The following is a 23,111-nucleotide window of genomic DNA, read 5'->3' on the forward strand; positions in this document are numbered from 1 at the left end:
ATGATGACCCCTTCCCAGGGAAGGTCAGGACCACCCCCACAGGCTATTTAGGCTGCTGTAGAAAAGAAAAAAGGAACAAGTGTGTTTGGTCAAAAGTGAGATACCAATCCCCTAATACCCCTATATCCAAAGAGGCTGGAATGTAATATTGAGTTGAAAGTGTCACCCCATTCTGCCAAGTGCTCGGACTCCAATTCCCAGCCTGCTAAGCACTGACCCCTTCCTGGGGAGGGTAAGGACCACTCCCACAGGGTATTTAGGGCAACAGGTGGTTTGGGGTTTACCTGTGCTTTCCCTCTGTCTTCCCCCTGTCATGCTCCTGGCCATCTAGGAATGCACCGTTTATTAAACATGGGCATTTGATTTGGTCTAATCTGGTTTAATTGGAGTTCTTTGAGCCAGCGGAGAGGCCCATTTTAAGATTTTTTCTAACAATGTGCTCTTTGGGTTTTGCATGGTGACCCCCCCACTCTCTCTCCCCCTCACCATGCTCCTGGCCATCCAGGAGCACTGACTGCATTTATTAAACATGGGCATCTTTTATTCAGTCTAATCTGGTCTGACTGGAATTGTTTGCATAGGCAGAGAGGCTCCCCTTAAGATTATTCCTAACAGTTACTCCCTCCCGCAGGACTTTCTGGGAGCCCTGTGAAGGTCTTTAAGAACTTCCACCTGGGAGACAAAAGGGGAAGCAGCTACCAAGCTGTTCTCAGCTTTTTGGGCCAAGGGTAGTCCCAGAGACACCTACTTTCCCACAATTAAGGTTCTGCTTGCTTGAGTACAGAACTTCCAAGGGTATTCCATGTCAAGGCCACAGGGGAGGCCTCAGTCAGTCAGAAGTCAACTGTGAAACCTGTAGGCTCAGTCAAGGATCTGCATGGATCTGCCTGTGCAAAGAGATTCCCTGTCCAGCATGGCTGGCTGCCTGTCCATGGGTCCTCCCAAATTCCACATATAGGGTTCCAGGCAGTTCAAACTGGCTGCAGATAACAGAAGGGAGGTAGAGCCTTCTTTGTCCCATCTTGTGATGTTTTCATTGTGTTCCTTGAGCTACACCAGCTGTCCTAAGGTGAGTGTAGCCTGCCATCCGATGAGACTGTAGGGTGCACACTCTATGAGGATGGGCAAGATGCAAATGCAGCTAGAGTGGTCTAGTAAACAGAAAACACGCCCCTTCCCCCCCTCCCCCCCCGCAAATGCCTACTATGTCTGAGCCAGACAGCTGTAGTTACGGCAAAGAGTAACTCAGTATGCAAACAGAATGCCAGATCAGTGTGGAAGCAGTCAGGATGGCTCCCACACCACAGTCCAGGCAGAGCCAGTGCCTGCCCCTTGCTCTTCCTCTTCTTAGACAGCCAAAACTCTCACCATGGTTAGTTCATCCCTGTGGTGAGGGTAGCCTGCTGGGCGTCTTGCCCAAGTCACACTCTCTCAAAGAGCAAGGGAGCTTCCTCAAGGTTTTGGTAAAGGGAAGTTGGAAAGGGGAAATTCCGCCCCCCCTGCTGTGTTAGTCATATAGACGACAGCAAGAGAAGGCTGTCAGTGGGCCCCACCTTTTGATTCTTAAGACACAAGAAAAAGACATCTTCAGCGAGTAAGTAAATACATTTATGATTTATCAACCGTGGGAAGCCTTAGTAGAACAATTTAACACCAACCTGACCTTTGTTCTTTTCTTTTTAAGACAACAGCTCCTATATCCCAGGCTGGCCTCCAACTTGCTATATAACCCAGGATGATCTGGAACTTCTGATCCTTCTGTCTCCACCTCCCCAGTGTCACCAAGCTGTTCATACAACTCTGGGGCTCGACCTTGGGGCTTCCTGCGTGGTAGGCAGACGTTCTACTGACAAAACCGCCTCCTCAGTCCCAACTTCACTGCTTTTAAAACAAGCATACAGTTGTGACTTGCCCTCAGAGGAGTCTTCTCACGGCTGTGGCATTTCAACACTCTTAGAAAACACCATCAGAATTCTTTTGCGTTTCCTGGATGCTAGCCAATATTTCTATAGGCTGACCTTGAGTTTTTCTAATCAATAAAATGCTAATGGAAAAGTCTCTTCAAACTTACAGGTTAGAGCGTGGCTAGTGAGAGACAATCTGGTATGGCTCGGGGATAGCTCCAAAAGAGGAGATCCACAAATCTGGCCAGTTGTAGGTATGACGTCATTCATTTTCATTTCTCAACTTTAATATGTTTTCTGGAAAAAAACATAAACAAGCCTCTTCACATTATATGGCATAGTCTAAATACATAGTGTTTTTCGTGTGTCTTTTCTTTGCTCTCTTTTTACTGGGACACCCCTCCGTTGGATGAAATCCTGTAGGAGTTATTGTGTTTAAGATCTGAGGTTTTTGATATCCTGTTAACAGATAAAACACTACCCTGGACAAATACATGTTTGCCAGTCCCTCTGTGTTTCTGCGTGTGACTGTGGGGGTGGAGGGTGGAGAAAGTGGGAGGTGGGATTTAAGCTTTCTTGGACTGGTTGATACTGAAGGGTCTCGGTGCTTTTCATTGTTATTGTTTGTGAAATGGGGTCTCACTGTGTTCTGATGTTAGCCACACTCCCAAGCAGAGAACCCTTTCACCCAACTGCTGCTAATTCTCGGAAATGTCCAGAACAAGTCACCTCCCCTAGAGTCCCCCCCCCCACCTTTAAATTCCCCTCATGGCCACACCCTGATTTAGAGGCCACTCAGATTAAGAACTCTCACTCCTCACCCCTCGCAGACGGGAGAGTTTTCAGCTTAGCTCACTCACTGCAAGCAACGACTCTTGTTAGTTTCTGTTTCAGGTTGTGAAACACAGCCTTCGGGGACTCAAGAACTGTCCCATCTCCGTGGAGCCATAGAATTGTCTTCAGCATCTGCCTGGTGTCTACCAACCAGGCTTCTCTCCTACTCTGTTTCCTGATTTTTGTGAACCTAGGAGGTGCCCGGGCTCCCTCTGGCTCTGGCTTCCTGGCTTTCACCATCTAACCAGAGCATCTGAAGCTATGGGGTGCCGACTGAGGCAGGATACACCACCACCCAGGTGTCCACTTCTCTGGCTCATTCATCTCTTTGTGCTGCTGGTTGGTCTTTCTCGAACGTCTTCAGGTAAGGAAGGAACTTCCAGGAACTTGACTTAAGCTCGACGGGTTTTGAGAAAGATGCTGTTCTCTGTGCTGGCTCCCTCGGCTTACTTTGTAGCTGTCTCCTTCTGCTCACTTTGTGAACCAGAGGGACCCTTCAGTGTGTTTCCAGAATACTTTAAAGCTAAGAAAGTTCTGGCTCAAAGACGGTAAAAGGACATTAGGTTCACACAGCAAATTAGAAACCAAGTTAAATCAAGAACTTCAACTCTAACACAGAAGTAGGGACAGCACTGTTTTAACAACACATAAGTCCAGAGAGCAGCTTAGGGCTGTGGCCTCCTCCATCTACAATAGATGTTCCATCACATCTTCTTATGTGCCTACAGCCTTGGTCTGGGATTCTGGTTTTCAAAGAATGTTTCTACGCTATGACTCAATTAATGTGGCCTTCCTGTAAGACCAAACAACGGTGACCTCTTCCGTTTGGTGGGTAGTTGAGAAATGTTATCTTCTTAGTGTGAAATCTTTCTCTTAATATTTCTTCTCGAGCTTTGCTTTCTTCCAGTGTGTCAACACTGACATCTGACTGCTAAGATGTAGTGCAAAATGATTGGTGTTTTAGTTGTTGCTGACAGGCTGTGTGTTTCATATGTGTTGTTTTCTAGTTGTTTCTGATGGCCTGTGTGTTTCCTATGTGTTCTTCAAAGAGCGTTTTGCTCTCAAGGTGATTTTGCTTCTATGTCGGTGGTCTGAAGGGGCTGGACTTCAGGCACTATCAGAAGGGGTGAGGGCTCTGCCCAGATCATGGTTTTCTTGGGAACTGCCATCCACCGTGTCCTGAATGACCTTTTTTAAAGGTCAGGAAACAAAAGATCTGCTTTCTAAGGAATAGCGCAGAAACTGTTTCTCACAAATGAGGAGGAAACCAGAGTTCCAGACAGCAATGCGGAAACTACACTCTCAGAGGCCCTGGTGTCAAATCATTCACCTAAAATCCTGCCCAGAATATCTAAGAATGTGAGAGACAGGAAGAGAGAAAGGAGGGGATGGAGGTACGCAAGCCACCTGCTACAATAGTAGCAGTTTTAGGTTTTCCGTCCCAAGCTGTGAGATTTGGTTGCAGAACCCAGACAACCATGACTTAAGTGCCCATTCATACATCAGGTTCTCTACATAGTCGGCACGTCCAACAGTTACAGTCTTTTCCTGGAGATTAGGGAAGCACTCCCAAACTCTAGTCTTCTGGAGCAACTCCAGACACCCCAAAATGGGGCTTGGGAGTGGATGGGTGGGGTGGAAAAACTCTTAAAAAAAGAGAGAAAGCTGACAACATTTAAAATTGAGAATTGTGCCAGAAAGAGTCAGAAACCAAGCATAGCTGATTCATTTTTAGCCATTAGGAAAGCACCAGGCCCTACAGCTGCCTTCAGTGTCTACTGGGCTGAGTCCCCGAGCATCTTATTCTGAGAGTTCACCTCACCTCAGAAGTAGTTGAGCATGCGCTTCGTGGCTTCAAACATGTTTGCATATGTAAATCCTGAAACGAATCCCACAAGAAATATGAAAATAGGAGGACTACCAAAGCCCAGGCTCTGAGAAAAGAGGGGGACAGGGTCGCTGGAGGAGTACAGCTGAGGGAGGCAGATGTGATAGAGGATTCTGGGCAGGGAGGCAAATTGGCAGACACCTTCTCCCCATTTTAGGCAGAGTCTCGTGTAGCCTAGGCTGGCCTTTACCTCCTACCTCCATCTCCTAAGTGCTAGGATTCCAGATACAGCACTTTGCCCAGTTTAGATATCAGATAGAGGGCATTCCGGGCAAGCACTTTGCCAACCGAGCTACACCATAACTGTCTAGCTCATTCTTTGTAAACACTTAATTCAACAAACACCAGGCAATTTCTGGGTACAAGACATGTTTATTGGTCCTGGGAACAAATTATGAGCTCCTTTCTTTCATGGAATTTATAGTCACTGGAAGGAAGAAGATGAACAATCTAATAATCATTGCATTTATGTGATGACCACAGAGGTGAGAACTTTGAAGGAAAGGTGTTGTTCCGAGGCGCCATTTTCACCTGCTGAGGACCCGCAGACAGACAGTGATGGAGAGAGCAGGACCAGAAGGGAGCATAGCCTCGGGCCTGAGCTTTTAGGGAATCTGAACGATATTCAAACTGCACTGGGAGGGCGAGGAAGGGTTTAGAGGGGGAGGTGGCACTATCTATCTCAGCGCTGGCCATACATTAATTGCGTATATTATCACCTGGGTGGGGGTTAAAAGGCTGTCCCTAGCACAGGGGATTTTTCAGAGAAGTGAAACTATTTTGCATAATCCTATAATGATGTATCTATTGATCATAGACATTTCAAACCCATAGAAAGCCCACCTCCTAGAGGGAATACTACACCGTGACTTGGGGTGAGGGTAATATGTCAGCGTAGGTTCACGGAGTGTGGCAAATGTGTCGCTGCCTCGTGGGATGCTGACGATAGAGGATACTTAGGACCGATCTGTGGGACTCCTGCAGGTTTGTCCACCCAGTTCTCCTGGGAACCTAACACTGCTCTGAAAAATATTTTAAGGTATTTTTGTTTTGGTTTCTAGAGTCAGGGTGTCACTCTGTAGTCCAGGCTGGCCTGGAATTCAGTATGTAGCTCAGGCTTGCCCCCAACCCCCTGCCTCAGCCTTCAGAGTAGCCAGGATTACATATGGGAGCTACCATGCCTGGCTTACGAATCTTACTTGAAAGGTTGCTTCTGCTTAGGTGGCCCAGAACCAGGGCCTGAGACTCTGCATTTATAGTAAGCATCCCAGTGATGCTGAGGCTGGTAGAGCCCTATTTGAGAAGTATGACTGCATGTAAATGATATTCAAAGAAAAACGGAAAGTCAGATGTGTTAACACAGGTGCCGGTAATCTTAGCTACTCCGGAGGTTGAGGCAGGAGGATCAAAAACTCAAAGCCTCAGGCTGGGTGGTGGTGGCTCACACCTTTAAACCCAGCACTTGGGAGGCAGAGGCAGGTGGATCTTTGTGAGTTCAAGGCCAACCTGGTCTACAAAGAGAGTTCCAGGACAGTCGAAGCAGTCACACAGAGAAACCCTGTCTTGAGAAACAAAAACAAAATTCAAGGCCTCCCTGGGTTATAAAGGGAATTCAGGGTTAGCATGGACAACTTAGTGAGACCCTGCCTTAAATAGAAATCATGGACTGGATAGCTCAGTGGGTAGTGTACTTGCGCAGCATACACAAGGTTCTGAGCTTCGACTCTAGTAGGGTATAAACTGGGCATGTGTGATCTCAGCACTTAGGGGGCATAGGCAGAGAGATGAGAAATTTAGAATCACTCTATAGGACATGGTGAATTTGAGACCAGCCTGAACTACAAGAGTCTTTATCTTAAAATAAAATAAAATAAAATAAAAAGCTGCAGATACAGCCCAAGGATAGAGTGCTTGCCTAGCAATGGGAGGCTCTGCATTCAGTTCCTAAGACTGAACAACACACAAAACTCTTGAGCTGGTGAAGCATGAGGAACGGCTCATAGAGCAACCACAATAATTGTGCAAAAACCTAACAGGAGGCTGTTTCTGGAGCCAGATGTGTACGGTGATGTGATTGATGGTTTTGGTGAGGAGAGAGGGGTCAGGTGTGGGAAGGATGGACTGAGACGCGAGCAATATGAAGCAGGTGAGAACTTGGCAGATTTTGGTGAGGATAGGAGTGGTCCGTGGTCCCTCAGGTCAGGTAAGGGAGGGCTGTTTGGGGGCTGTGGAGTTGCCATACCTTCAACCCTGCCCTGGGTCAGGAAGTCACGCCATGGTGATGTGGTCCCCTCTCCCCTTCTACTCTCCAGCCATTGACTTCCAGGGCAAGTGGGCCTTTGACTTTCACAAGATAGGATCCAGCCACACCCTCTCCACCGTCAGGTTTCAGGCATGGTCTCTTGAGGTAGAAATGCACGACTGTATTCCAGAAACTGGTGACTAGGAGGCAACCATCAGGGAAGCCTAAGTATAAGTAGGCTGCCTTTCCTTCGGGGCTGGAATCCTTTCAGGGTGGCTCAGCTCTGAGGGCTGGGGAAAAGCTTTCTGCAGAAGTTGGATAAGCTGGATATGGGTGCGTTAGGAGCTCTGAGGTAGAGAGAAAGCAAGTGTCACAAAGAGTAATCCCATCCACACCCTGCTATCCGAACACAACGGGCCAACACATTTTGTGAGTTATAACCTCTGCCATGGTTCCCCTGATAACTGTAGTTCAAATCTCACACCCTGCTATCTGAACACAACGGGCCAACACATCTCGTGAGTTATAACCTCTGCCACCGATACCCTGATAACTGTAGTTCAAATCTCAGCATCTAAGAGTTTTGAATTTAGGAGACAAAAAATAAAGACCTGATTTCTACAGACTGTAAGGGCTGTATCTAAACTGGAAGGAAAGTCAGGGGCAAGACTCAAATCGCCCCATGACCAGTGAGCCAGCACACATCCTTGTCCCGCTGGAATGCTGCACAGGCCTACCATCAGACCTGTGGAAATCACTTAACAAAAGTTTAGACGTGCCCCATAGTATCGCTTCCACAGAAAAGACTGTGTCCAAGCATCAACTGTCTCCTAACATATGCTAACCAGGCCCAACCCTTCTTAGCTTCCAAGATCCGTCAAGATAGGACACAATTGGTGTGATATGACTGTAGATCCGAATTTGAAATAAACATCTCCATGTATTAGGATGATAAGTAATATTTATGTTTCCCCCCTCTTTCATTCTTTTCAAATTTATTGTGGTTTTTTTTTCTGGCCTTGGAAAATGCTTATTTAACTAGCACATTTATATAATGTATATCACATCTCTTGAGTTATTTTATTTACTTTTTTTTTTTTTTTTTTTGCTTTCAGTGCCGAGCATCAAACCAAGCTTTTGGCAAGTGCACTACTACTGAGCTAACCTCCTCACCTGGTGGATTTTTTTTTTGACTTTTTGAGACAGGGTTTTTCTGTATAGCTTTGGTGCCTGTCCTGGGTCTAGCTCTTATTGACCAGGCTGGCCTTGAACTCACAGAGATTCACCTGCCTCTGTCTCCCGAGTGCTGGAATTAAAGTCTAGAATTAAAACCACTGCCGCCTGGCTTATGAATTTTAAGATGCTGTGCTTAGCTTGTTTCCTTTCTGTTAGGAGACCTGGTAATCCAGCACAAAGACCTTTGCCCAAGGGCTTGGCTACCAAGGAGCCTCCCTATTTGCTCCCGTAGTTAGACTCTAGAAAGATACATCAGACCTGTGTGGAGGAGTGTGAGTGCGTGGGTGCATGTGTGTGTGTGTGTGGTGTGTGTGTATGTGTGTGTGTGTGTGTGTGTATGTGTATGTGTGTGTGTGTGTGGTGTGTGTGTGTGTGTGTGTGTGCGTGTGCCACAACTCTCCTGTGGAGACCAAAGGGAAAACTTGCAAGATTTAGTTCTCTCTACCATGTGGGTCCAGGGTGGAACTCAGGTTATCAGGGTTAGTTATCATCAAGTGCCTAAGCCCATGGAGCCATCTTACCAACTTTTATTTTAATAAAATAATTTAAATAAATTTTAATAAAATAATTAGTTATTTTATTATTTTCTTACTTTCATCCAAAACACCCTTTTCTGAAAAATGTAAAAGTGGGTACATTGAAAGCACCCATTTGGTTTAGGTATGGGCTTTTTTTTTTTTTGAGACAAGTTCTCACTATGTAGCTCCAGCCAGCCTGGAACCCATTATGTAGACCAGGTTGACCTGCCTCTGCCTCCCAAAGGCGTGAGCCACCATGGCTGGTTGATGGCACTCTTAAAAAGAAAGATCTGTGTAGCCCCTAAGCTGCAAGCCGATCATAATACCAAAAATAAAGAGATAAAAACTTAGATTGTCTGAAAAGCTTTAAAACTAACCATTTTAAAGCTAGCGTTTGCTGGGTTTCCGCCTCTCATACTGTGATGAAGCTCTGACTGCTCTGTAGTTTCCGGGCATTTTCAACACCTCGTAACCAGACCCCTCCAGCGGCCACTCTTCCGTGTCGCCTGGCCTTGTCTTCTAGCTACCATGACTCTACTTCCCCTGTGGTGAACCATGCCTTTTCTGCGCGTTTCATAGAGTAGAAGTATATACCCTGAGGTGTCGCGTGTCTGGCTTCTTTTCAGGGTTCATCTATGTTGTAGGGTGTACTGGAGCATCATTGTCTTCACGGCTACTGATGCACTGCTGTAGACCGAGTTCTGAAAAGACGAGTTCGTGGTCTAAAACCAGTGGTCTTACTCTGATTTCTCTTCAAATTATATAACTCTTTCACCTTTTACTAAAACCAGAGGTTTTTATGTCTACTGGTTGGTAGCTCCCTCTCCAGGGTGCTAGTGACTGGGAGTTGAAGTTGGTAAGGGAGGCAGATGGCAAAGCTATCGGGAAAGGCCAGGGCTGCCCTAACCTAGCTGCTTAGTGTCCCCAGTTTGCCACCCAGAGGAGCAGTGCACACACATTTGTTAGAAGTTGTCTTAGGGTTTCTATTGCTGTGATGAAACACCATGACCAAACAATGATTCGGGGAGGGAAGGGTTTATTTGGCTTACACTGCTGTTCATTACTGAAGGAACTCAAGACAGGGACTCAAACAGGGCAGGATCCTGGAGGCAGGAGCTGATGCAGAGGCCATGGAGGGGTGCTGCTTACTGGCTTGCTTCCCATGGCTTCTTATAGAACACAGGACAAGCTGCCCAGGGATGGTACCACCTGCCATGGGCTGGCCCTCCCTTGATCACTAAATGAGAAAATGCCTTACAGCTGGTTTCACGGAGGCATTTCCTCAGCTGAGGCTCCCTCTGATGTCTCTAGCTTGTGTCAAGCTGACACACAAAAGCAGTCAGAGCAGCAGGAAACAGAGTTGTCTCCTCTTCCTACCCATTTTCTCTTACAGCCTCAGCTCCATCCAACTGCTGAGGCCTAGAAGGGGCCTGGTGAGCACCCCATTCAGACCACAGGTCAGACAGTTTCTGCCGTTCCATTCTGGGTGTGGCTCAACCAAGCAGGATGTGGTACATTGTTAGAAGAGCCCTGCCAAAACTTGTATTAGCACTGATGAGACGAATCTGCAGGAAAACACTGCAGGCCTAACGACCCAGGTTCAATCCCCATAATCAACAGCAAAGGAGGAGAACCGAGTCCTGACATTTGTCCTCTGATATCCACGCCATAGCATGTATTCATCCACTTGTTCACACACATAAATAATAAATACAATAAAGATGTAAGAGTCTATGTTTAAAAATTATACAGCGCCACAGTTAAGAAAGCACCTTGCTTGCGTCCTGGTATTACCGTGGTCATCACGTATGGGGTGGAGAGAGCACATCCAGTCTGCAGAAGTGAACCTGAGGCCCAAGGAGGTTTACCCTGCTTTTTAAGGTTATAGTCCTAACTTGTGGTCAGCTAAGCTCCTAATACTTAGCTATGCATTCAGCAGGGGTCCACTTTGTAGGCCCCATTCTCAACGCTGCAGAACAGGCAAAACTTCACAGATGGACTTGCATGTCGTTCATGTACACGGGTACCGTCTATCCCACGTGTAACCTGCATCAGCTGGAGCAAGACTGAAGCCAAAGCCATGCGTAGTGGCTTATACGTGTAATCACAGTATTCTGGCCAGATAAAGCCAGACAAAGGACCCGTAGGGATATGCCTCATCTCAAAAAGCAAAACCAAAACATAACAAAAAGATTGAAGACAAACATATCGGGGTCAGAGCCTAAGGAGCGGCTAGATGGTGATGTTAGAGGGGACTCTGGGAGAGACAGAGGAAGGCTTTTCTGAGTAGGGAACACCAGCCCAGAGTGACTTGGGCCCTGGACCATGTGGACCTCCTCAGGAAGATGCTGGCTTCTCTCACGTCCTAGGCATGGTGAGGAAAGTTAGGTTCAGTGTCCTGTTTGAATCCTCACTCTTGCTTTGTCTGGGGCGTTGAAGAGCCAAGTGGCAACAAACAAACTCGGAGATCCAGTGAGGTTTCAGGAACCCGGGTCCCTCCCGGAGTCACCCACACAGACAAAATTCTTCCAAGACGTTTCTTCCATTTTTTCTCATTGCTCAGCATGAGAGTGCGAACCTGGTTCCTGTGGGAATTTCCAGGCCGCACGGGAAAGTTTTGATTCCTCTTTTCAGTCTGGTTCTTCTTCAGCATGGGGGGTGTGAGGGGTGGGGGCTCAGACAGTAATGGAGAGTAGCCCATTGATGATGACTTGTAGAGAGACATCCATGCCTCTCTGCGTGTGAGTGCACAAAAACTCCTCAGGAACTGCCACTGAAACGAGACAGTTTTGCTTTTGATTATGATTTCTCTCTTGTTTGTATCATCCGGTGTCAAAAGCTGCTGGATGCATTGCATTCTATAGGATGGGAATCAGCAGGTCTGGGGAGGGGATACCCCACTATCTGGGGCCCCAATAAATGATCTGTTTTGTGTCGTAGTGTCCAATAGGTTCAAGCAAGACCAGAGTCCTATACAGCTGCTAAGATCTGTGAGTGAGATTGAAGCAACCAGAGGGGAAGATTTGGGGCAGGCAGAGGGAATGCTGATCCTCCTACAGAAGACTTGCTGTCCCAGGGTCTCCCTGCTTCTATAGTTTAATTGAATTTACTTTTGTGGTGCTCTGGGATATGCAGGTCTTGCACCCTTTTACGGATGAGAAGACAGCTAGCTCGACAAGTAGCAGAGCCCACTAGAGTCGAAGTCCATGGGAACATGTAGTCTGTGCTCTGTGACACATCTTTTAGCTTTCCTGCATCCGCAAATGTGTCCAGGTCATAGCTTGGTATCTTTTCACTCGTGTCGGTTATGACTCTAGAATAGGAATCAGTGACATTCGGCAAAGAAAGCCGGCGAGCTCAACTGTCTCCCATTATGGCTATGAGCTAGGAAGGTGTTACTGGTCCCATCTTGTTTTTCAAGACACAGGGGGCCTGGGAACGAGGCTGCACACATGGGCTTTCCCCAAGGGCACCTTTGTGACTCTGGGGGCACAAGGCAAGATAAATGCCGATGACGGCACTGGGTTGGGGCCTGAGAATTTGGGCTTTAGGGGACACTGCCCCGGAGCCATAACCCTGAGGTCTCATCTGATGAATTTTGTGGTATTGACACGTGCTAGGAGCTAATGAGTTGGGGTTTAGATATTGAAGTGTTGGGCTTTTTTGCGAGAGAGATATACTGATGAGGAAACACGTCTGGTTTTTTGTTGTTGTTGTTGTTGTTTGGTTTTGGTTTTGTTTTATGTGTATAGGATTTTGTACACATGCATGTGTTGTGTACCATGTGTGTGCCTGGTACCCCAGAGACCAGAAGAAGATGCAAGACCCCCCTAGAACTGGAGTTACAGGTGATTATGGGTCATCTTGTAGGAGCTGAGAATTGGAGAGAGGTCCCTCTGGAAGAAGAACCAGGGCTCTTAACCACTGAGCCGTCTCTCCAGCCCCAGGGACCAAGCTTTAAAACGAAACCCACTTAGTAAAACCATGCTAGAGGATAATTGGATGCACAGTGGACAGACAGCCAAGAGGACAGGGTGGAGAGGCCATCAGAGGGCAGGCGTAGGCCGCAAGTGTAAGCCTTGTCCATGTCCCGGGGTGCGGTGAGTCATTCCAGTCTGCAACCATGAGGTGAGTCAAAGCCCGGGAAAAAAGGGACTCTTTCATTTTTTATTTTGTTGGTTTTTTAGTTTTGTTCATTAGAAACAAGGTCTTTTGCAGTCTAGGCTGGCCTCGAACTCTCTGTGTAGCCAGGGATAACCTTACACTCTTGGTCTTCCTACTTCTGCCTCCCTAGGATTCTTGATTTTTATTGCTTGTTTGCTTATTACTTATTTATTTGTATGCACACCCATGGCAAGTGTTAGAGGCCAAAGGGCAACTTGCAGGAGTTAGTTCTCTCCTTCCAACACGTGGGCCCCGAGGATCAAAGCCAGGATGTCAGGTTTATTAACAGTTGCTCTTACCCACTGGTCCCTCCCAAGACTCCTCAAAGAGGAAGAGCTCTGTGGTGGGGCCAGGAGGGAGCCATGCAGGGTTGCCTTAGATCTTTGGGAACTGAATCCTAAAGCTGAGGGAGTCAGGCACCTCAGTTTCTTTTCCCGTCACCATAATAAAATGGCCAGACGAAAGTCACTCGGGGGAGGAAGGGCTCGTTCTGCCCCACAGTTTCAGGGTATCCGTCATGGCGAGGAGTCACGGCAGCAGGAGCAGGAAACAGCTGGCCACATGGCATCCCTGTCGAGAGAAAGTGTGGGAATGCTTGTGATACCCAGCTTCTGAGACGGTGCTGTCCATAACAGGCAGGTCCCCCGCCTCGGTGAGATCAGGATAATTCCCCATAGGCATGCTAAAATCTGACTGAATAAAAAATGAGGACATGGCCACTCCAAGGTGTGACTGGGAAGAAGGTTTTTTATTGTAGCTATGAGAGAGAGTACAGCCAGAGGTATCTGGAGGCATCCAGAGCGGAGAGAAAGATTAGCAGATTGAACATGGCCCGCAGAATAGACTGAGCCATGAGAGGAGAGAGGATGGGGAGAGGGAGAGAGGAAGAGAAGAGAGAGGGACGAGAGGGGGAACCAGGAGAAGGGAGTGTGACTGAAATGCCTGGGTTATTAGGGGAAGCTCAGGAGCTGGAGAGGTTTAGGGTAGAGGGCGGGGTTGTGAGGAGCAGAGAGGAGCCAGAACTCTGTAACAGTGCTTGCAATGCCCAGAGAGCCTGGAGGCCAGCATGGGTATGTTAAACAGGCACCATGGTTAGCCATTTGTCCTGAGTTTCTTTGGGAGCTGACACTGGTCTCTCCAGTGATTCTAGATTCTGTCAAGTGGACAGCTAACACTAATGATTGCAGCTGTCAATAAGAGAGGGGCCTTAAAAGTCGGGGCCAGTAAGAAATATACATAGAAATAGGGCAGCACCTTTTCCTTGGTCTAGTTTCCGTATCTGTAAAATAAGCTGCAGAAAGCAAATGCTGGTAGTGCCCCCCCAGACTTCACAGTCCTCAACTTTGTCCTCCATATTCTTTTGGGGCACAGCAGATTCTTTAACCTGCCCTGGCATTTTGTCTGGGGTCTCTTAAAACCCACCACCTTCTCATGGTACCGGAGGAGCATCCCACTCCCTGGGTGTCCCTGTCTCTGACCCGGTCCATAGGATGTGTATGTAAAATGAGCAAGTGCTTTTCCATTCGTTAGAATGTTCACTGTTTGTTATCCTGTGAATGTGTGGGAGAGAGGAAGATTCAGGGCAACTCCTTGTAGGGACATCGCCATTCTAGGTGCTCCACTGAATGGTACGTATGGTAGGAAAGTGGCAGGTTAATTGCCAATGTAGTAATGGGTATTCAAGGTATAAGGTTGCTGCAAAATACTGAGTTCACTTTAGGCTGCATAATCAGATTTCTATAAAGGAAGTGGCATCTCGACTCTCCTCTGAGTCAGTCTCTCATCTAGTGAAAGGTTTAGTGGCCTTTGCCCCCAAATCAAACTGTGTGGTGGGAAAATGAGAGTGCTCCAAACCACATTAGTAGCCATCAGTAGTGGCTTACACCATTCCTAGAATTCAGGAAGGAATAACTCCCAGCTGAATGATGGAGGTGGGTCTTGTGTATTATCTGTTGCTTTCATTGGTTAATTAATAAAGAAAACTGCTTGGCCTAATAGGACAGAAAATGAGGTAGGCGGAGTAAACAGAACAAAATACTGGGAGAAAGAAGCTGAGTCAGGCAGTCGCCATGATTCTCCCACCGACACAGCCGCAGGTTAAGATCTTCCCTGGTAAGCCACCTCGTGGGCTACACAGATTATTAGAAATGGGTTAGATCAATATGTAAGAGCTAGCTAATAAGAGGCTGGAACTAATGGGCCAGGCAGTGTTTAAAAGAATACAGTTTCCATGTAATTATTTCGGGACATAAGCTAGCTGGCGGCCAGGAGCTGGGCGGCAGGAACGCAGCCCGCTGTTCCTATTTCAACACCCAGCTGATGCAGGAGGATCAAGATAGTCTGCTTGAGCTTCCTAGGGTGACCTTGTCTCAAACAAAACAAAACAAAATGCAGTTCTGTGCAGTGTGTGTGTGTGTGTGTGTGTGTGTGTGGTGTCTGGGCATGCATGTGTGGTGTATATGTGTGTGTGTGCACGTATATGCATGTGTGTGCGTATATGCTTATGTGCATGGATGTGTGTGGTGTGTGTGTGTGAGCACGTAGATGTATGTGTACATATATGCTTATGCATGTGTGTGTATGTGTACATGCATGTGTGTATGTAGGGGAGAGAGAGAGTTGGGGAAAGAGCTGTAGAAGAAACCAAAGGGAAAGTTCCATTGGATAGATTTTTTTGGTTTGTAGTTTGCCTTGGCGGGTCACTCAGTTAGGGGTTGTAACCCGCCTGGCTGATCAGTTATTCCAGGGTCCCGGAGAGGCGCTATCTGAAAGATATGGGGGGGAGAGAGGAAGAAGGCCATGCTAGGTTTGTCAGAGCCTCCTTTTATTAGAGTCATGGTTACAGCTTATATAGCCCCTGGATGAGGAATTTGGGGGGGCAGGGGCATGACCAGAGCAGGAAGGGAACTTGCAGCGTGGTCCAAGCCGGTCACAAGGTCATCGGCCAGGAGGTTAGGTCACGATTCCTCGGTCAGGAAGTCACAAGTTGACACACCTAGTTCTCTAGACAGTTGGAAGGTAGGGCGGGTTCTGCTAACAGGTAATTGGGTGTGGGATAGGCTCTGCCAATTTTGGGGGGAAATGGCTCCTGACATGGTTGTTGTTTATCTTGTTGTGGTTGTTTTGTTGAGACAGAGTCATGTTATGTGGCACTGAGTCGACTAAAATCAGACAAAAGGGTCCTTGTTGCTCTATGAAAGGATCCTTGTTGCTCTATGAAAGGATCCTTGTTGTTGCTCTATGAACGCTGAAGCAAGACGGCAGAACTCCGTGCTCTTCTTCCTCTGTTGGAAATGTCAGACACTTGTGAGATGGAGGTCATAGCTCCCCACAGAGGTCTCAACAGAGACTTTGACATGCTTGGGAAGCTCAGGGCAAAGGGGACTATGATTCTATGCCTTGGGGCTCTTCATCATGAAGAAATAAGGAAGGCAGATAAGAGAAAATACAAAATTAAGAGGGCCATATTTTAAATAGGCAATACAACAGAACATCCTGATTCTTAGCGTTCACATTTGTGAATTGGCCTAGTCTCTGAAATTATTCACATTTTATTTGGGGTATGACAGGCCTTGCTGTGTAGCTCTGGTTGGCCTCTAACTGATGGCAATCCTCCTGCCTCAACCTCTTAAGCACTAGGGTTACAGAAATGTACCATCATGCACAGCTCCAGAATGTATTTAGAGCCCAGAGTCAATACTTGTAGAATTTTAGACATGGATAGAACAGCAGAACTTGTAAACGTCTCTCTATCATTGTTTTTCTCTGTTCTTTATTTCTTCTCTTACCTCTATGCAGATGAATCCTTTCTGTCTCTCTTGAAGTCTTCCTTCTAACTAAATTCATTTTTTCCCTTACAACTTATATACCCCGGGAAAATCTTTCAAGCAATATAAAGATTACAACATGGTTACATTCTATTTTTCAAAAGAATGATTACAATGAATACAAGTATAAAACAGCCTGTTTTCCGTATCTCCCATGTGATTAAACATTTTTTTGTATTACAGGTGAAAAGTTGTCCCAAGAACCCACACTCATTCATACCCAAGCAACTTGTTATCGATGAACACAGTGTAAGCAAGCGAGGGGTTGTTCTCAGCCAGTTCTTTTATTTGCAGGTTACATTTTCTGGTTACAAAGGAAGGACCAATCATTTTATTATTTATCGCAAAGGGTAATCTTTTAAGAAATCTTAGAAGAATCACAAATCTAAACTTTTATTTATAAAAAAGAATACGTGGGCTCTATTTTAAATCCTCGGGGTGCATACCCATTCATCAACAGTTTCTTCTTTAATTTTATTTTTTAAGAAAACTCTTCTTTCATTTTACATATCAATCCTAGTTACCACTCCCTCCCCTCCTCCCATCCCCACCACCATTCCTGCACCCTACCCCATCCCTCCTCAGAGGCTTTGAGGAAGGCCCAAGGCCCTCCTTGCTATATCTAGGCTGAGCAACGTATCCGAATGTGAATGACAGTTGCATGGCTGGGGTGGACTGCAGGCCACTGGCAGAGAGACCAGAATTTATTCTCACTGCTTGCCCTGGCTTTTTGGAGCCCATTCTCTTTGAAGGGATACCTTGCATCAACAGTGTTTTATATCAGAGAGCTGAGGGCAGAAATGATTACCAACCCTTCTCGCAAGAAAGGTGCTCAGCCAGCAATAGCCAGGCTGTTATTATTCTTGTTCCCTGACCTCAACGAGGCCCTCGCTAAGTTATTAAAAATATTACTTTAAAATGTTTTTCAAGATTCTTTTTTACCTCAAAGCCATTAACAAAAACATCTTTGCTTAACCTTAAGTCATAGCAAGCTTTTTTTTTTTTTATGAGGCACACCGGAACCCGTGAACATATCTCTCAACATTAAGATCAAAAGAACTTGAGCTAACTTAGCTTCTGGGATTCAGTTGTTTTTCTTAATCAATAACCTAAGCCACAGTCTATACGGCTCCTCAAGAGAAACTAGCTATGTGACATTTCCTTGTTCCTATTTTCTATCCTTTGCTGCCCCTGGTTTATCAGGGATGGGGCCAACACTTTAAATAGTATATCTTAGGAGGAAATTATCTGTATACTATTCCACTGGTAAAAATGCCCAGTAGGACGGGTTATTTCCATGAGATAATCACTTCACGTTAAAGGCATTGGAGATCCCCCACACCCATTCACACCATGCCAGATACCAGAGAAAAATGGCAGCTGTGAACATGGAAAGACACAGCAGTAGCAAAAGACATGCTGGGTCCAAAGCCCTATCACACTTGCAGTTCCGAGATTCACCCTGCTTGCTGGTGGGCTGATCCCCTGAAATTAATTGCCGCCAGTTGTTCCTCTAACATGGCCACCAGCAACAAAAGAAACAAAAAAGGAAGGGTGTGATAGGTTTTGTGGTGCCAATGGCAGCACACCCACCCGAGATTTGGTCAAAGTCATTTTGTCTTTATCAACCAATATGGTAGACAGAGCACACAGGAAGTAAAAGAGCACTCAGTAGGTGGGGCAGGAAGGCCAGGAGTTTAAGGTCACCCTTGGCTACTTAGAGAATTCAAAGTTAGCCTGAGGTAGTATCAAACCTGACTGATCTGTGAAATCGGGGATATGAAGAGGCATTTGCACACCCATGCTCACAGCACTTATCCATGGCAATAACCAAGAGGTGGAAACAGCTCCGATGCCCATCAACAGATGAGTAGATTTATCAGTTGTGTGTGTGGGTGCGTATGCACATGCATGCATGCGTGTGGGTGGGTGTGAGTATACAACATATAAATTGAGAAAAGGATATATATAAACATATCGAGAGAGAGAAAGAGGGGAGGAGGAAGGGAGGGACACAGACAAAGGAAAATGGAAATTATTTGTGATCACATATCATGTCACGAGGAAATTATAATGGTAAAAATAAAATGGTGCTGTTCCCTGAGAGGTGACCGTGGGCAGCAGGCCACAAGTGGCAGAGAACCCCAGGCAGGGAACCGCATGGTGGGTCAGCCAGTCCCACGAGGAGCTGCAGTGGGTGAGAGACAGAGACGGATAGGCACGCCATGCATGAGGTTGGATATTTGTTTAGTGGGTTATGGAAGGGAAGGGGAAAGGGGACCTGGAGGGAAAAGGGAAAGAAGAGGAGAAGCTACCTCTTTAGGAGAGAGATGCAAAGGAAGAAGTTCAGGGGGGAAGCTGAAGGAAGATCCTCTTGCCTAGGCAGACAGGGGTGTGGGAGGTGCTTATCTCTTAAAGGGACAGAACAGACCATTACAGAAATTATGTCATATAACACAAGATAAATAAATCTTGAAGACATAATATAAAATAAAACAGGCCACCCACAAAAGTCCAGTATATCTAAAGTAGTCAGATTCATAGAAACCAGCAGGAGAACGGTGGTTCCAGGGTGAGAGAAATAGAGGGGAGTTTGTTGTTTAATGTGGAGAGAGATTCATGACACATACAAACAGCTCTGAGCTCTGTCTCACAGCAGTGTGAAGATATTTTTCCATCGTAAACTTAAAAATGGTCACTATAGTAAACTTGATGTATTTCTTCCAGTGCTGACAGCAAACCCCAGGGCCTTGCGCACAATACGCGTGTGCTCTACCATCGAACTACATCCCCAGCAGGGAGGGCCTGCCAGTGTAGGACAAGCTGGCCTCAAACTTCTTGTTCTCCTCCTCAGCTTCCCAAGTGCTAGGATTATAAGTATCCAACATACGTGGTGGTTTATGTGGTTTTTTTTTAACCACAATAAAAATTATAAATGTAAGCCAGCAGTAGAGGCACATGCCTTTAATTCCAGCACTCGGGACGCAGAAGCAGGCAGAGCTCTGTAAGTTCGAGGCCAGCCTGGTCTACAGAGCTAGTTCTAGGACAGGCAGGCTTGTTATACAGAGAAACAAACCCTGTTTCAAAAGACCAAAAATAAATAAATGAACCCATCATTTTGCACAATTAATATACAGTAATAAAACATTATAAAGAAGTGTCGAGGCTGGACGAGGTTGGGCCCACTTTTAATCCCATCACTCAGGAGGCAGGAAGCAGAAGGATCTTGTGAGTTCAGGGCCAGCCTGGTGTCCATCACAAGCTCCAGGACAGCTAGGCCTACATAGAGAAACCCTATCTCTAAAAAAACGATAACAAAACAAACAACATCAACAACAAAAACGTGTTGGGGATCAAAATAAAAATCCTGTCTCAAAAAACAAAAACAAAAATCCATTCTGGAGTCACTCATCACGGCTAGTCACTTGACAGAATGAGTCTGCTGTGCTCAATAACGGTGGTGCAGTCTTTCCTTACGTGTCTTCTAGGTGTTCCCAGAGTGTCCAGGTCGGTGAAAGAAAAGGTTTCATTGCCCTGTGGCTACAACTACTCTGTTGATGAGCTGGCCAGACTCCGGATCTACTGGCAGAAAGAGGGGAAAGTGGTGCTGAGCTACGTCTCTGGGGATAAAGTAGTGTGGCCCCAATATAAGAACCGGACTTTACTTGACATCACAGACAACTTCCGTCTCATGATCCTGCGCCTGTTCCTGTCAGACAGGGGCTTGTATACCTGTGTTGTTCAAAGGCAAGAACAAGGGTCTTACAAACGGAAGCACTTGGAATCTGTGGAGCTGTTGGTCAGAGGTGGGTAGGAGTCTCTGATTTACTGATTTGTAATGTCCTGAAAGTCTCGTCTCTACTGATGTAGGTGACAATTCTATCAAAGAAGGTGGAGTCTCATTTCCTACCTGAGGAGTGGGTTTCCAGTTTTACAGAGAATCTAACTGATGGTTCAAGGGGGAAAAAAATCTGTCAGTGTGCTTTTCTTGTATTTGGACCACACACACAAGGCCACAGTAATCAGACCAGGCACTAGATAGTGGTCTGAAATGCCTTCTGATTCTTGGGAATGTAACTTGAATGTGATGTGCCTGTACTCTGAACTGCACTTGAGAACTTCCTATCCCAGGTAACAAGTCATCTAGGTCACAGACTTTTGACCTTTCTGAATAATTTGTAACTCTACCTTTGTTCATAAACATCCTTATCTTCTCCACTGAGTGACCAAAACTTGTTACCTGAGTCATTTGAGATAAAAAGGACCAATCTTTTTTTTATTTGAACTGTGGTGTGTGTGTGTGTGTGTGCGCGCGCGCGCTTACAGTAGCCAGAAGAAGGTGTTGGATCCCTGGGAGCCACCCAATGTGAGTGCTGGCAACTGACCTTGGGTGTTCTGCAAAAGTAAATTAAGTTGAACACTTTACTCAGTACTTGGAACTGCTGAGCCATCCCTCCAGCCCCAAAAGGCTAATCTTTAGACAGCTCACAGTCTGCCAAGAGCTTCTGAGCAGTGATTCTAAACAGGTTATCTTGTGGAAGGGCTTGGACACAAGGCTGAGGCTGTTGTGAGCTCAGTCAGGTGTGGAAACAATGGCTCTTAGGGAGCTGACTGGTTCTCAGAAAAGCAGAATGAATGAACATGAGTAGTGACTTCCAACATAAGATGCTCAGACTTGCTACTCCAGGGTAAAGCCATGATGTGTGGTTAATAGAAACAAAAGTAACATTTTTATGTTGGCCATCAGTTTAGTAACTTGACTGGGGGGTATGAGCTAGTAAGTAGAAAATAAAAATGCCAACTATAAGTAGCTCAGGAACACATCAAACTTTATTTAGGAGCAAGGCCCATTTTTTATTTGTTTTTTTTTCTTTGTTTTATTTTTGGTTTTTGAAATAGAGTCTCACTATGTAGCTTTGGCTGGCCTGGAGGCTTCCATCAAACTCGAAGAGATTTACCACCAATTCATTATTATTATTATTATTATTGTTTAAAGTGACTTCCTCTCCAATAATATTAAGGGTTTTCCCTTTCCTGGTACCCTGTCAGTACTTGCCCTTCCCCCACTTCTCCCAGTACCACTATGCAGTTTTAGAAGTGCTTTTTGGCAACCTGATTTAAAAGAGAACATCTCCCTAAATACATCCTGTGTGCCAGGTCCCATGCTAAGTGGTTTCTAGTAATGATGTCATTTCCTCCCTTCAGTCCTGGAGCACAAGATTATTAACCCATCTTATTGATGAGCACACTAAGACTAAAAGCCAATTTGTTGTAGGAGCTGCAGGGCTGCATTCTGCCACCCAGCTCCCGCCACCGGCTAGCTTTACCCGAAATAACAACACACAAACTGTATTCCTTTTTTTTTTTCTTTTTTCTTTTTTTTTTTTTTGGTTTTTTGAGACAGGGTTTCTCTGTGGTTTTGGAGCCTGTCCTGGAACTAGCTCTTGTAGACCAGGCTGGTCTCGAACTCACAGAGATCCACCTGCCTCTGCCTCCCAAGTGCTGGGATTAAAGGCGTGCGCTACCACGGCCCGGCCAAACTGTATTCTTTTAAACACTGCTTGGCCCATTAACTCTAGCCCTTACAGGCTAATTCTCATATCCCGATCAACCCATCTCTTATAATCTGTGTAGCATCAGTCTTACGGGGAAAGATTCAGCATGTCTGACCTGGCAGCTTGCTTCATGGCGTCAGCCCGGGAGAGGGGGAGCATGGCCTCTGAGCTCACTTCCTCTTCCTCCTAGCATTCTGTTCTGTTTACCCCGCCTATCTAAATTCTGCCCTATCAGATGGGCCAAGGCAGTTGTTTTTTTTTTTATTACCAATGACCTTCCTCCATCACCAATTAACCCACAGTCACAGAATAGACCTCAGTTGAAGAACTGCTCTTGGTGACCTCTGACCTCGGCACACATGAGTTCTGCAGCACTCAGACTTCTAAGAAGAAAGTTCGTTCTATGGACTGAAGTGGGGGTTTGAGTCCCACGTGATAGGGAGGAGTTAAATCCCTAACGCCTGAGCGTGAGCGAGCAAGGAGTTCAGAGAAGTTTGCACACTTCGCTCTAAGCCTACTTTAGTATCCTACTGAAGGTCAGATACACAAATGGAGTCCTCTCCAGGAGGCCTCTATGTCCCTTCAAGGAATTGTATTGATGCAGGAAGGAATTAATAAAATGTCATGGCTGAGATTACAGATTCAATATTGTACATTTGGGATATAGTTTTATCCGAATACAAGCCTTTTTAAAAAAAATAGTTAGAAAGGGTCTTACTCTTAGCCTAAGCTGGCCTGGTGGAACTCAAAATCCAGGCTGGCCTCAAAATCCTCCCACCTCAGCCTCCAAAGTACAGCCGAGTTACACGTGTGCCCTACCATGCTCAGCTGATCTCAGTTCTGCCACAGGGCTGCGGGCTCCCCACACCTGTTGGTGTAGAAAATAAAATTACAAACATCAATCCATCAGGTTAGGGCTATTTAACTTCTTTTTTGTTTGTTT

The 23,111-nt window shown here is 46.1% G+C and overlaps 1 protein-coding gene across 3 annotated transcripts in view; it reads left to right on the top strand.

The window, feature by feature from the left end:
- Positions 1-1,513: 1,513 nt before the first annotated feature.
- Cd80 (CD80 molecule) overlaps positions 1,514-23,111 on the top strand; it is a 31,830-nt gene continuing 10,232 nt past the window's right edge. Inside the window, exons 1-5 of one of the 3 annotated variants that reach the window (XM_075962506.1) lie at positions 1,514-1,594; positions 1,685-1,830; positions 2,074-2,158; positions 2,787-3,102; positions 20,102-20,419. In XM_075962506.1, coding sequence (XP_075818621.1) covers positions 3,000-3,102; positions 20,102-20,419 — 421 coding nt within the window. In that variant the 5' untranslated portion in view covers positions 1,514-1,594; positions 1,685-1,830; positions 2,074-2,158; positions 2,787-2,999. Of the gene's footprint in view, positions 1,595-1,684; positions 2,159-2,583; positions 3,103-20,101; positions 20,420-23,111 lie in introns of those variants that run through there. The other 2 variants (XM_075962498.1, XM_075962491.1) reach the window with 2 other exon arrangements.

This window comes from Microtus pennsylvanicus, chromosome 1 (genome assembly GCF_037038515.1).
Source record: "Microtus pennsylvanicus isolate mMicPen1 chromosome 1, mMicPen1.hap1, whole genome shotgun sequence".
NCBI lineage: Eukaryota > Metazoa > Chordata > Mammalia > Rodentia > Cricetidae > Microtus > Microtus pennsylvanicus.